Raw genomic sequence first — 15,800 nt, forward strand, 5'->3', positions numbered from 1 at the left:
TTTTGTATAAAGATTCATTTGTATTACTTTTTAGATTCCACGTATAAATGACATCATAAAATAGTTATCTGTGCCTCTACCAAAGTGCTACTCCTCTCTTCCCCATAAGGGTAAAAATTATTCTTTGACTTTTTATGTCAATTACTTCCCTTCCTTGCTTTCGGTTTAATTTTTCCACATACACATGTGTGCTTAAACATTATAGTTTGGTTTTGCCCATTTTTAACTTTTTTTAATTTGCCCAGTGCTATTGATGTACAATTGACATATAATGCTTGTGGAAGTTTAAGGTATAGAACTTAATGATTTGATAAACATCGGTGGTGAAATCATGACTACGATAAAGGTCAGTTAACACATCCATCACCTCACATAGCTATGTTCTATGTGTGTGGGTGTGGGTGTTAGGAACATTCAGCATCTACACTGGTAACAACTTTAAAGTATATGACACAGAATTGTTAACTACAGTCACCATACTGTTCATTATATACCCAGAACTTACTCGTCTTATAAATGGAAATGTATAGCTTTTTCCCAAACTCTCCCCATTTTACCCACACCCTGGACATCACATATCTACTCTTTGTTTCTATGAGCTTGGCATTTTTAGATTTCACACATAAGTGAGATCATACAGTATTTATCTTTTGCTGTCTGACTTATTTAATTTAACGTCACACCCTCCAAGTCCATCCATATTGTCACAAATGGCAGAATTTTCATCTTTTGTATAACTAAGTAATATTCCACTGCTTATATATACCACATTTTCTCTATTGACAGTCATTTAGTTTTTTTCATATTTTGACTATTGTGGATAATGGTGCAATGAACATGAGTGTTAGTAATGTAGCTACTGAAAGGACTGAATGATATAAAAACATTTGAACACTTTAAACAGAATGCCTGGCACATAGTAAACACTCAACATATAAAACCTGTTATTATTGCTAACTATATGCATTCAGTTATGTCTGTGTCCATGTGAGTTTCAGATTTTTGAGAGCTGACAAATATGCGAGATGATAAAAAATGTTCTGTTTCATGTTCTAAGGAAACTAATGATTTATGTTTCCAGAATGAACAGAGAGTGTAGGTAAAAGAGAAAATGTTTATTCGAGCTGGACATTGAGAATAATTAGGGTTGTAAGTCAGGTCAAGAAGGAAAACCTGAGAATATTTCATAATCAAAGCATAACTCCTGCAAATCAATAATAAAAGCACAGCAACCACATAGGAAAAAGGGGGCAACAATATAGTTGGAAATTTTTTTAAAAAGAAGAAACTAAAATGGCTGAAAAATATTTTTTAAATTCCTCCAGTAATACTTCCATCTAGCGTTTCCATTTCTTGAAAAAATGTGTACACAAAATGTCTGTAAAAGAATATCCATGCAGCATTGCTTTTGTAATAACCATCCCTTCTCCCAAAAAAAGGAGATAGGTAAGTGGCATGAGTAGGGAAATGTGTATTACTAATGGTACATCTAATAATCTATTAAATACTTTAAAAATAATGAGGTAGATCCCATGGTGATATAGGAGGTCCATGATATATCTGAGAGAAACAAAGAAAGCTCCAGAACAAATGATCCTATTTTTGTAAAATCAAAATTCTACACACACACACACACACATATATATATGCATAGAGAGTGACAGATCACCAGCCCAGGTTGGATGCACGAGACAAGTGCTCGGGCCTGGTGCACTGGGAAGACCCAGAGGGATCGGGTGGAGAGGGAGGTGGGAGGGGTGATAGGGATGGGGAATACATGTAAATCCATGGCTGATTCATGTCAATGTATGACAAAAACCACTACAATATTGTAAAGTAATTAGCCTCCAACTAATAAAAATAAATGGAAAAAAAAGAAAGTGTCTGAATGTGTACGGGTCAAAACTCTAACAGTGATTACCCCTGGAGAGAAATGGGAAAGATGAGAAACAGATTCTCACTTTTCATTTGATACGTGTTTCAGTGCTAAATAGTTTTTTCTGAGTATTTTTCCCTATTTATTTATTTATTTGGATGTGTTGGGCCTTAGTTGTGGTGTCCAGGCTCTTTGTTGCTTCTCTCTAGTTGTAACATGAGGGTTCAACAGTTGTGGCACATGACTTACTTGCTCCACAGCCTGTGGGATCTTAGTTCCCTGACCAAGGATCAAAACCATGTCTCCTGCATTGGAAGGTGAATTCTTACCTACTGGACCACCAGGGAGGTCCCTAAATATTTTTTTAAAATAAGTGTGTGTTATCTGAAAGAAATGTAAAACAAGAGGCTACATCTTCAAGGACTCAGGGCAAGGAGACACCCATCTATGCCTTGACCATACCTGGGCTTATCTGAGATTCCACCTCACGGTCAAATTTTGGAGCACAGATCAGAGAACTCCATGTCCAGGATGATCCCCTAAGTTCTGGCCTCCCCTCCTGGGATCAGCCAAACTGCCAAGCCACAGCCACTAAAACTTATATTCCCACTAATATTGGAAGCGCTGCCTCACAGGCCCCAGTCCCCTGAGAAGGCAGTCAGTTTGGGTGATGACACATTTGGGACTATGAGGTGGTGGGAGCCATGGAATTCATGCAGAAGCGTGTAATAAAAAAACCTCCCGACGCCTTTCCCAGACATGCCTTCTTGCCCCTGCCAAGCAGAAGCACCCCCCAGGAGTCTTGGTGCTCAACCCTGTCAGCCCTTTCCTGACAACTTGCAACTGTCTTCCCTGAGCGGACAGATCCGAGCTGCTGTCACAACAGGATTTCACACGCCGCCTGAGGGATGATGGAAGTGCCAAGCCCAGCCCGTTCCAGCCCAGAGGGGGTCCACAGTGAGGTGAGCATCTGCTGAGGACTCCACGCTCACACAGCCCCTCAGACACTCCCTACACAGGCTCCCTGTAAATTCTGGAGGGAGGACCATCCTTCTCAAATTTGATCTCCACACAGTGTGGCGTGTATTGCGACATTCGCCTTTGACTCCACGAGTCACCCTTCCCTTTCCCCTCACGGTGCCTCTTCCCTGTGCCATCCTCAGGTATTCTGTGTCTTGATGGACTCTCTCCCCTCCCCTCATTAAAACAGAGCCACAAAAATGAATGGAAGATTTACACAGTCAAAAGTGTTTCCTTTCAGGAACATTTTCTTGAGTGGAAAAAAGAAACTATCTAATGGAATTCCAGAGACCTCAATCAGGTAGGGAGGGATTGTAGGTAATCAGCTTTGAACGACCCAAAAATCAGCCCCTGTTCGAGGCGGTCTACTTTGTCTTGCTAAACAACCAACCCAGATTTTTCTTTCCACATCTGGGCACTAATGTTCCAACAGAGAAACTCAGAGAATAGACTGTAATATTATCCAAATGCTTAGGTTTCTTTAGAATGAAATGCTTTATTATCACCAAAGTCCATGGATCAGACTGTCAGAAGTTATGGGGACCTATGCTAGGCAGAAACCAAGTTCCAAGTAGAAATGTAAAACAAACTTCTCACTGTTTCATAAGACTTGTTAAAGGACTTGTTATGTCCATAGCCTCCTCTGTTATTTTATGAAGCTTCTGCATGAAAAGCAGGTGTTAATCATCCCTTTTCCCAGATGAAGAAACTGAGCCCCACCCCCCCAAGAATGAAGTGATTTTTTTCCAAGATCTCAGAGTGTTCATGGAAGACCTGGGGCCAAAGCCCAAATCTTTCAATTCCTGACACCAGACCCATTCCCACACCCCACCCTGCTTTTTCTTTATCTACATCTTTCTCTATAAAAGCAAGACTTTCCACTAGCAGTTCCCCAGTCTTGGCTGCACAGCCCCATGCCCCACACCACGTGTCAGGAGCTGACATGCTGCACTGTGGGTCAGACAGAATGACTTTTGCCACCCAGAGAAGAGTGAGGACTCCAAGGTTCCAGGAAGCCCCTCCGCCCCCACCTCTGGGGCTCTCTCTAGCTTCTGAGCATCTACTACAGGAGCTATATGGACATTGCCCCAGGTACCAGCCACAGCCTGCTGACTATCAAGTACAGCCCAGTCCCTTCTCTGGCCTTCCCACGTTTCCTAAGCCATGACTCAGGACCACTGATTCAATCCGGAGAGTTCAATTGCAGTGACAGACTAACAAAAGGGACCCTGCAGGAAGAGAAAAAAAACATAGGTGTAAATGAGTGAAGTGGGGTAGAGAGAGCCTTGCTTTTGAGTGAAACAGGTCTATAATCAACCTGACTCCAGCCCTATGCCCTGTGTCCCTGGGAAAGCAAATTCATCCCCCAGCCCTTATTTTCCTGATCTGAAAGTAGGAAAAATAATATCTACTCTCAAGTTCAGTGAGGATTAAACTAGGGGAAAAAAGTGTAGACATTTATCACTGGCCAAGTGCACAAGACAGCACAGTGGGAAAGGAAGGAACAAAGAGGAAAGTGGGAACCGGAATGGGAGGAGGATATTTAAGAGATGGCACAGCCCAAGGTTAAGTGCATAGACATTGAGGTCAGCTAGAACTGAATTCAAATATCAGTTCTACCACTGATGTCTTTGAGCATTTCACAGAAACCCTCTGAGTTTCCATTGATCATAGACTTGCTATGATCACCAAATGAGCAACACACATATAAAGCCCTCAGAACACTTCCTGGTTTATAGTTAGTGCTCAGTCAATGCGGCTACAACTTGCAGTTCTCATTCATCATCATATCCTATTGAAATCAATTCAGGATGGTTCAATGGCATATTACAAATTTCCACATTTTTGTCACTGAAACATCTAAAGTTTACTCTCTTGAGTGCTTCCATGGTGACATCTTTTAATTTGGGATATGAAAGCAGATAGACCAGGAGTGATGAATAAATCCATTTTCATGGGGCAGAAGCTTAGGCAATGAAAGGGCAGTGTGGTATAGCCTTACACATATGAGCACTCAAGGTGTCCAGACACAAGTATGAAGTCCAGTCGAACCACTTAACACTAAGTGATGCTGAGCAAATTGTTTTACCTCTCTAAGCCTTGGTTTACTCATCTGTGAGATGAGGATAATAAATGACTGATGTGACTAGAAGTATGTCAGGATTACTATATGTCACGTGTGATAAAGCATGTGAAAGTGCCTTCCACCAGGCAGTTCTTAACTCTTTGCACTTTTTCTCCCAACAACTGAACTATGAAGTTTAAAAATTCTTGGGCTAGCCATGGACACAGCTAGCTTGTGGACTGCCAACTTTGATCTCCACCCAGAAAGCTATGAATGATGGCCAGATTAAATCATTATGTTTACCCTGTGATGAGAGTCCAGACTCAGAATTTTGCTCAGTTCTGGAAACCACACTTTAAAGATAGTGACAGAGACTTCCCTGGTGATCCAGTGGCTAGACTCTCCACTCCCAATGCAGGGGACCCAGGTTCAATCCCTGGTCAGGAAACTATATCCTACATGCCACAATCAAGACCTGGCATAGTCAAATAAATAAATAAATGTTAAAAAAAAAAAGACAGTGACAAAGTAGAGTAGGTTCACAGTAGAGGGACCCGGTTGGCAGCACACTGTCCTCCTAGAAAAATCCATTGACTCAGCGCAGAACAAGTCTGAAAACTTGATCAGAATAATTGTCACCATTTACTGAACACTTGCCAAGGACCAGAAAGTATCATTTAATCCTCAGAACAACTTTATAAGTAATGTGCTATTACCATCCCCCCCCCCCCATTTTACAAATGAGAAGAGTTGACTCATAGAAGGTAAGCAAATTCCTCTAGGTCATAGAACAATTAAATGGAAGAGCCAGGTTCTAGTCTAGTATCTGGGCTTTCAAACCCACCATGCAGTGCTTCTTCTGTTAATTCATGTTTAGATTTCTTAAGGACTTTTTATGTCAAAGAATAATTGACTTGTTCTTTGAGATTCCAGAGGACTAAATGCTGTGCAAGTAATATGACAGAAGTTAGTGTCACATACTAACAAAAATTATTTTAAATGGTGTGCTGACAAGTAGATTAGGTCTCCTTTGATATCTCTCCTTTTTTTATTTTTTTGAAAGCAAAGAACTGGAAGCTCCCTGATCTCAAAATAGACTTGCTATCGAGTCCGAAAAGCCATTCATTTTCTTAATATTGCTGACTATCGCTTCTTTAACTTATTTGAAGTTTTTATTTCCTGAGTCAATACATCTAATAAGATTTGTGATGGATGAAAGTAAGTCTTTTATTTGGTAAATGGGAGACAGGATAATGCATGAGGTGACATCTTGAATACAAAATGATTTTAGTAAAGAGAATAAGTTGAGAATCTAGAAATTGATTCTCCTAAAACCATGTCTGTGTACTCTGAGAAGTTTGTGGGTATGCCAAGGGTATGCATTACCCAAAATAGACACTACTTAACCAAATGCCCTTTGAAATCTCTTTTAACAAGGTTATGTAGTCCATTAGCAAGTTTTATTGCCATGAATTAGATGTCTTAGTTTTACTTTGGGAAGTTGTATTATATTTTATCACTAGCATACTCTGAGTCAGACAAATATGACTTTAAGTTCTGATTTTGCCCTTCATGAGTTTAAACAGTCTATGCCCCCATTTTCTAGTTTGTAAAACTGGTATAATAATGAATATGATAATAATAATAATAATAATATTTGTCTCATGGGGTTATTGTAAGAATCAAATATGATAATGTAGCAAAGTCCTTAATTCAAAGTAAGTGCTCTATAAATGTTATCTATGATGATAGTGATGTTGCTACTGATAATGAAAAATCCATATTTCATTATTTTAGAAAATAATTAAGCACTTGATCCTGTTATCAATACCAAGTTATCCCATGTGTAGTTTACCCTGGAGCACAAAACTAAAAGTAACTAAACAAACTGCTCAGATATCAAGGTCTATAAAAATAATTCTTTTTGGAAAATAGTATGTAGGCTCCTTTAAAAATTAAAAATCCTATATCATCCAGCAATTCTACTTCTGGATATTTATCCAAAGGAAAAAAACCCCTAATTCTAAAAGATATATGTAGCCTCCAGGTTCATTGCAACATTATTTGCAGTTGCCAAGACATGGAAACAACTTGGTGTCCATCATTAGGCAAATGGATAAAGAAGGCATAAACATATACACAATGGAATACTATGCACCCATAAAAAAGAAAGAAATCCTGCCATTTGCAACAACATGAACGAAGCTTGAGGGTATTATGATAAGTGAAACAAGTCAGACAGAGAAAGACAAATGCTCTATGATCTCACTTATACATTGAATTAAAGAAAAAACAAGCTCATAGAGAAAAGACTGGAAGTGGGGGAGTGAGGGGATGGACAAGATGGGTGAAAGGGATTCAAAGGCTCAAACTTCCAGTTAATAAAATAAATAAATAATAGGCATGTAATATACAGCTTGGTGACTACAGTTAATAACACCATATTGCATATTTGAGAGTTGCTAAGAGAATAAATCTTAAAAGCCCTCATCATAAGAAAAAACAAATTTTGTAACTATGTATGCGGATGGGTAATAACTAGACTTATTGTGGTGATCATTTTATAATGCATGCACTTATTGAACCACTATGTTGTACACCTGAAACTAATATAAAGTTACATGTCAATTACATCTCAATAAAAAATAATGATAATCTTGTTTGTTTAATGGTAATAGATGAACAATACCACCTGGACCAGTGTGTCCCATTTTGTTCTCTTGGGCATTTCTACCCACCAGGAAGAGCAGATCCTGCTCTTTCTTCTTTTTCTGCTCATGTACACCATCAACATTTCTGGCAACTCTGTCATCATCATCCTGATTATCTCTACTCCACACCTCCAAACTCCCATGTACATCTTTCTCAGCACCTTGGCCTTGGCAGACATCTGCTTCACCTCCACCACAGTCCCCAAGATGCTGCAGAACATTTTCTCCTCTACCAAGGCCATTTCCTACATGGGTTGCTTAACCCAGACTTATTTCTTCATTTGCTTTGCAGCCATGGAGAACTTCCTCGTGGCTGTGATGGCCTATGACAGACACATCGCCATCTGCCACCCTTTCCGCTACCTGTATGATTCTGAACAGGAAGCTGTGTTCACACTTGGTGGTCGTGTGCCACATCCTCTCCCATCTTCATGCCCTGCTGCACACTTTTCTCATGAGCCGACTGATCTTCTGTGCAGATAACAGGATCCCCCACTTCTTCCGTGACCTCTACCCTCTGATGAAGATCTCCTGCTCCAGCACCCACCTCAATACCTTGATGATTCACACGGAAGGAGTCATTGTCACCAAAGGAGCTCTGGCCATCATCATGGCCTCCTATGCCTGCATCATCTCAGCAGTCCTCCGGAGCCCCTCAGCCAAAGGCAAGTGGAGAACCTTTTCTACCTGTGGCTCCCACCTCACTGTGGTGGCTATATTCTATGGGACCCTCCCATGGGTCTACTTCCAGCCCCTTGCCAGCTATTCGGTGGCCAGGGGTCGTATCCTGACGGTCATGTACAGAGTAGTGACCCCCATGTTGAACCCCTTCACTTATAGCTTAAGGAACAAGGATGTCAAGGGAGCCTTCAGGAAATGGATGAACAGGATCTGGACTTCTTCATTTAGATAAAACCCCAAAACACAGTTTCAAGTTTTATCTATGATTCTGGAGAAAGATTTTTGTCCCTCGAATATCTGTTTCCTTTAGAACTTCCCAGAAAAGTTAGGTATGTATCACAGTTTTCTCATTGGATATTGCCCAGAGATATTTCTTAAACCCGAAGTAGATGGAGCTATGTATTTAGTGTAAATCAGTGACAAAATTTTAATTACAGCTGAAAGTGTTCTGTGAGCCTGATATTTAACACCAGGATTGTAACTTTCAGAGTTCTTAGATGCAGGCAACAGAAACTAATTCTGGTTATTCATGAAGGAAACAAGTTTATTGAAAACATATATGAAACTCTTGAATTTCCAAGAAGGCTAAGCCAACAAGTTCAGCAAAATGGACAAGAATAAGAAAGGTCATATAGGCAGAACCATAGTCAAAAGCATATCCCAGAACTGGTATGATAACGTCACCACTGTAGCTAGCAAAGTCTGTTCACTGCCACTTGAATCCCCACCAGCACTACTGGAAATAGTCACTGGGCATAGCCCTTAGGGGCCTGAAAACCAGATGTGATCACTTCCAGAAAGAGCACTCACTTCTTATTCTCTGCATCAACACCTCTAGATTTAAAATAAAGTGGTGAATCTGATTGGCCAAGTCTTGGTCACTCACCCAAGCTCTAATTCCTGAGGGAACTGGAAGAACAATACTGCTACTTTTATATTCCATAAAAATAAGGGAGGTTCTGCCTCCCACCAAGACAAAGGAAATGGGGGAACTCCTCCAGAATAGGAAGAGGGACAAAATGACAAATGTCCACTACGGGGCTTGGAGTAACAGATGCTTCAGAATCGATCACCTGTCACAGCTCTGCAACTTGCACTTCCTTGACCTTGATGAGCTGCATTATTCTGGGATTACTTAACTTCTTTCTGTCTCAGGATCCTCCTAATCTTTTCTATAGTTGAAATGTGGAATTAGTCTATTACTATGTATTTGCTGTGATCCATGAAGGGGTTTCATACTGATCATGGGGTTCTTAAGGCAAGAATATTGGAGTGGTTTGCCATTCCCTTCTCCAGTGGGCCACATTTTGTCAGAATTCTCCACTATGACCCGTCCATCTTCAGTGGCCCTACATGGCATGACTAATAGCTTCACTGAGTTATGAAAAGCCCTTTGCCACAAGGCTTATGATACCACTCTAATGGCAGAAAGTGAAGAAGAAATAAGAGACTCTTGATGAATGGAATGTGAAGAGCCTGGCTTAAACCTCAACATTCAAAAAACAAAGATCATGGCATCTGATCCCATCACTTCATGGCAAATAGATGGGGAAACAGTGGAAACAGTGACAGATTTTATTTTCCTGGGCTCCAAAGTCACGGCAGACGGTGACTGCAGCCATGAAATTAAAAGATGCTTGTTCCTTGGAAGGAAAGTTATGACAAACCTAGACAGCATATTAAAAAGCAAAGACATCACTTTGCTGACACAGGTCCATATAGTCAAAGTTATGTTTTTTCCAGTAGCCATATACAGATGTGAGAGGTGGACTATAAAGAAGGCTGAGTGCTTAAAACTGATGCTTTTGACTTGTGGTGTTGGAGAAGACTCTTGAGAGTCCCTTGGAACACAAGGAGATCAAATCAGTCAATCCTAAAGGAAATCAGTCCTGAATATTCACTGGAAGGACTGAGGCTGAAGCTGAAGTTCCAACACTTTGGCTACCTGATGAGAAGATCAACTCATTGGAAAAGACTCTGATGCTGAGAAAGATTGTAGGCAGGAGGAGAAGGGGGTGACAGAGGATGAGATGAATGGATGGCACCACTGACTCAATGGACATGAGTTTGAACAAATTCTGGGAGATAGTGAAGGACAGGGAAGCCTGGTGTGCTGCAGTCCATGGGATTGCAAAGAGTCAGACATGACTTAGCAACTGAACAACAACAATGTATTTGCTGACCAATCAGTGCTGGACATGGGCAACAGGTCCAAAATCCAAGATGTCTACCATTATGTTGATTATTGGGCTTCTCAGGTGGTCCAATGGTTAAGACTCCGTGCTCCCAAGGCAAGGGGCCAGGGTTCAATCCCTGGTTGGGGAATTAAGAACCTACATGATGCATGGTATGGTCAACAGTCATGTTGATTCTTCAGTTTTGTGGGTATAGGATCAAAAGGGAAAGTGAAAGTGGCCTCCCAGGACATGAAGCAGATGTCACAAGTACAAGTCAATTTAGTCCATCTGTCATAAACTTTCTCTTATAGAATATGGATTGCTATAGTCACAAAGTCAAGAAGGAAATGAAATTGTAATAATTTTTGTGTAATGAGCTAGAAGAAGGGTTTCTTATAACATACATGTATATAACGCTTGGTCAAAATTTACACCACTGAAATGGGTTTGAGAAGCTATACTGCCAAAGTCTTTGCACCGGGATAATAAATCTTCTAAGGTAATGGAAGCCATCAGTTCAGTTCAGTCACTCAGTTGTGCCCAACTCTTTGCAACCCCATGGACTGTAGCACACCAGGCTTCCCTGTCCATCACCAACTCCCAGAGGTTGCTCAAACTCATGTCCATCAAGTCAGAGATGCCATCCAATCATCTCATCCACTGTCATCCCCTTCTCCTGCCTTCAGTCTTTCCCAGCATCAGAGTCTTTTCCAATGAGTCTGTCCTTCGCATCAGGCAGTCAAAATTTTTGAGCTTCAGGTTCAACATCAGTCCTTCCAATGAATATTCAGGACTGATTTTCTTTAGGATGGACTGGTTGGATCTCCTTGCAGTCGGAGGGACTCTCAAGAGTCTTCTCCAACACCATAGTTCAAAAGCATCAATTCTTTGTGGTCCAACCCTCACATCCATACATGACTACTGGAAAAACCATAGCTTTGATTATATGGACTTTGTTGGCAAAGTAATGTTTCTGTTGTTTAATATGCTGTCTAGGTTGGCCATAACTTTTCTTCCAAGGAGCAAGCATCTTTTATTTTTTTATTTTTTTTTCCATTTATTTTTATTAGTTGGAGGCTAATTACATCATTACAGTAGTTTTTGTTATACATTGAAATGAATTAGCCATGGATTTACATGTATTCCCCATTTCATGGCTACAATCACTATCTGCAGTGATTTTGAGAGCCATGGCACTTATAAAATGATAAGAAAAGATAAAGCCAACTTGTGGTTAGTCAACTAACATTTGCCAGTAAGTATCTTATATACCAAAAAAATTTTTTCTGGATTCCATTTCCTGCCTCCCAGTCCCACCTTCCTCCTTCTCTGTCTTTAGGTGGCAGTTTCGTTACTAATCTTCATTCTTTACCCATGGATTAGCTTCACTTTTTTTTTTCTTTTAACCTCACTTCTTAGCACTCTAGCTTCTTCCAAGAATCCTCCCTGCTCCCATGGGAAGAATTTTCTTAAGGTGAAGAAATGGTCAAGAGAGTAAATTAAACAACATTTTTGAAGAAGTGGGTAGAATTGGGCAATTCCATCAAAAATTTTGTATTTAGATATCTTCCTCTTCTAGGAGTTTACCACACAGGATGAGCATATGTAATGAATAAACATATATTTTATGTGTAAATACACACATATATTTTAGGTTCAGTGTATTATTGTCCATGATAGTGAAAAATTAGAAACAATCATCATGCATACTAATGGAATTTTTGGTTCATCATGTCCGGTGTTGTTCAGTCGATAAGTCATGTCCGACTCTTTGTGACCCCATGGACTGTAGCAAACCAGGCTTCCCTGTCCTTCACTATCTCCCGGAGTTTGCTCAAATTCATTTCCACTGAGTCAGTGATGCCATCCAACCATCTCATCATCGGTCACCTGCTTCTCCTCCTGCTCTCAATCTTTCCCAGCATCAGGGTCTTTTCCAATGAGTTGGCTCTTCACATCAGGTGTCCAAAGTAATGCAGCTCCAGCTTCAGTATCCGTTCTTCCAATGAATATTGGGGCTTACCTCATGACCCAGATGGTAAAGAATCTGCCTGTAATGCAAGGGACCTGGGCTCGATCTCTGGGTTGGGAAGACCCCTGGAGAAGGGAATAGCTACCCACTCCAGTATTCTTGTCTGGAGAATTCCATGGACAGAGGAACCTGGTGGGCTAAAGCCCATCGGGTCGCAAAGAGTCAGACACGACTGAGCAACTAACAGTAACACTATCATGTTTAGTAGTTAGATAGTATCTATCTGTTCTTCCTTCCCTTCATATCCTTGCCATGGCTTCACTGAAAACAGAATACACATCTCCATCCCTTTGACTTTGGACTTGTTTTAGCCCACAGTTTATGAATAGGGATAACAAATGCTGCTTCAGATAAAGAGCTTTGAATGGGTTTAGAAGATTTGGTTTGCCCTCCTGAGCTCTGGTCTTCATCATGAGGAGAAAAGCTCACCCTGTGTAGTTAGGGTAGCTTAGCTTGGATCTCAGAATAAGAAATAAATTGAACAGACCTGAACTTGACCTGGGGTCCAAAGCACAGTTGGCCCTTTCAGCCTCCAGACTTTTGACTGGGAAATAAAGCCTATTGTTATAAGCCACTGAGGTTTAGGATTGTTTCTTATTCAGGACTTTGAAGGAAATCCAAACTAATTCAACATACATACTATGAATTGCTATGCAGTCGATAAAAAGAATGAGGCAGATTAATTTCTGGCCTTTCTCTCATTTCATCAAGTCTTTGGATACATACAGATATGCAAACCCTTATCTAGCCATTCTTTGTCCTTTTCTCCCATCATTTCTTCATGTGTATGTTATTAATAATAAGTAATAATAATAGAAAACCCATATGTGGAAGTTAATGTGGACTAGTCATTGTTATGGTGTTTTACATATATTGCCCTCATCAAATCCTTATGAACCCTAAACCTTAATTATACATATTATTTCTCACTTTATAAATGGATAGCTGAGGCAGAGAGTAATTGAATAATTGCCAAAGATCATACATATTTAAACCCTGTGTTTTTCTTTTTTTGATGCAAAAGCCTGACTTAAGCTTTGATTGAGGAAGCATGCATTTCAAAGGTTACCTGACACATTGCCAGCCACACCCACCTCCTTGGTTTAAAGATCTTGGTTGATTCAGATTAACTGTTTGTTTGGGCCACTTGATTTTATTCTTCCTGTGATTGAAATTCCCACTCTTGGGTTTTAAATCCATCCACAAACAGTGAACCTTGAAGATGAATCTCGTATCTTCATTCCCAATAAAAGCAGAACTCCAGGCCCACACTGTGCCTCTATCGACAACCTCATTGGGTGGCCCAAGATGTGCTTGTGCTTTCCAGGACCTGTGAGTAATAAACATTTTCTCCCCCCAAATTTCCCCAAAGAGCTGCTGAGGGTGCCTTACAATCATAGTGAGAATCACAAGCACCTGACCAGCTCACTGGTTATCATAGACACAGAACAATCACACAGCAAGTAAGGACAGAGCTAGGACACAAATCCACTCTGTCTCCAAAATCCATTCCCTTAACCGCTTACACTATACTACCTTCGACCAAGCCCTAGCATTTTCCCTTGGGTTTTTGAACTGTATTTCATTCTAACTTCTTTGAGGAAAATAATTTCTGGGAGATCCTATGTTTGCACAAAAGAACTCCCTGATTCTATTGTTTCAGTGTAATTATGGATAATACTTCTTTTATCTCTCAGAGGGATGTGTATCTTTACAACAGCAATCTAACTGAAAAGAAAAACAAGAAAACAATCCCACTTGTAATAACAATAAAAAGAACCAGCTACTTAGGAATAAACTTAACCAAGTAGCTGAAAAATCTGTACAGTAAAACCATAAATTCATTGATCAAAGAAAGCAGACACAAATCAAAGGAACGACCTCATGTGCATGGACTGGAAGAACGAATATTTTTAAAACATCCATGCTACCTAAAGGGTTCAGGAGCTGTGCTGCCATTCCCCGTTTGCCTGGGAACCAGGTTGGAAGTTGCTTCAGAGACAGAGCTTCCTGAAAAGCCTTCGCAGGGCACCCTTCACCTCCTGGTTTCTCAGGCTGTAGATCAGTGGGTTTAGCATGGGGGTAACGACTGTGTAGAAGATGGCCACCTGGCGCTCCTGGTCCAAGTCGTAGCTGGAAGATGGCCGGAGGTACACGCAGATCACAGAGCCGTACAGGAGCAGCACAACCAGGATGTGGGAGCTACAGGTGGACAGGGCTTTACGCAGGGCAGCAACGGAGTGCCCGTGGGCTATGGCCACAGCAATGCGGGCATAGGAGCCTACAATAAAGAAGAAGGGGCTGACCACCACGGCTACCCCCTCAGTAAATATTAACATCTCACTGACCACTGGCCGGGTGCAGGAGAGCTTCAGCAAGGGTGTGATGTCACAGAAGAAGTGGGTGACCTGGTTGCCGCAGAAAGTTAAGCGGGTGACCAACACACTATAAAGGAGGCTGTTGAGGCTGACGACCACCCACGAGGTCAACGTTATGCGTAGGCAGAGGCGATGGCTGATGATGGCAGAGTATCTTAAGGGGTCACAGATAGCCACACAGCGGTCATAGGCCATGGCTGCCAACAAGTGGCCTTCCATGCTGCCCACAGCCATAAAAAGGAAGAGCTGGAGCATGCAGCAGTTAAAGGAGATGGTTCTGTTCACAGACAGTGTGTGCACCAGCATCTGGGGGACAGTGATGGTTGTCAGAGAGATGTCAATGAAGGAAAGCTGGCTGAGCAGGAAGTACATGGGGGTCTGAAGCTTGGGGTCTGAGAGGGCAGCAATCATTAACAGAGCATTGCCCATAACTGCCACCAGGTACATGGGAAGGATGATCCCGAAAATGACTGGCTGCATCTCTGGCCAACTGGACAGGCCCAATAAAACAAATTCTGATACCTCTGTCCTGTTTCTCGTGGCCATAAGACTCAATCCACATCACCCACGAAGAGCAAGTGTTAAGATCAAATAAGGCTGAAGTTTACTCAGAGATAGCTTGCAGGAAACATCTTTTCTTGCACAGGTGTCCCTAGTTTTCCAAAATGAAATTTTTTTCCCCTTTAATTTCTTTCCCAGGCCATTATTTTTGTACTCATCCACTCACCTACCCATTCTTTAGTATATTCCAGGTTCATGTATTGACCACTTACAATCTCTCACTTTGACTAATACTAGTGACAACAGGATAACTCACACACAGTCCTGGATTTTTTGAACTTCACTGTATAACAAGTAAG

General features: G+C 41.1%; 2 protein-coding genes across 2 annotated transcripts; one reads left to right on the forward strand and one right to left on the reverse strand.

The window, feature by feature from the left end:
* Positions 1–7,639: 7,639 nt before the first annotated feature.
* LOC110146662 (olfactory receptor 1Q1-like) lies at positions 7,640–8,585 on the forward strand. The gene is given in 2 exon segments (XM_020907587.2): positions 7,640–8,035; positions 8,037–8,585. Coding segments are annotated over 2 exon segments (945 nt in total).
* A 5,971-nt stretch (positions 8,586–14,556) lies between these two features.
* LOC110146663 (olfactory receptor 1L1-like) lies at positions 14,557–15,486 on the reverse strand. Its single transcript, XM_020907588.2, has one exon. The coding sequence runs from the start codon at positions 15,484–15,486 to the stop codon at positions 14,557–14,559; it is 930 nt and encodes a 309-aa protein (XP_020763247.2).
* Between the last annotated feature and the right edge of the window lie 314 nt (positions 15,487–15,800).

Source organism: Odocoileus virginianus, chromosome 2, assembly GCF_023699985.2.
Source record: "Odocoileus virginianus isolate 20LAN1187 ecotype Illinois chromosome 2, Ovbor_1.2, whole genome shotgun sequence".
NCBI lineage: Eukaryota > Metazoa > Chordata > Mammalia > Artiodactyla > Cervidae > Odocoileus > Odocoileus virginianus.

Coding starts and splice junctions, on each gene's coding strand:
- LOC110146663 (XM_020907588.2), bottom strand. CDS start 15,486: ATGGCCACGAGAAACAGGACAGAGGTATCAGAATTTGTTTTATTGGGC.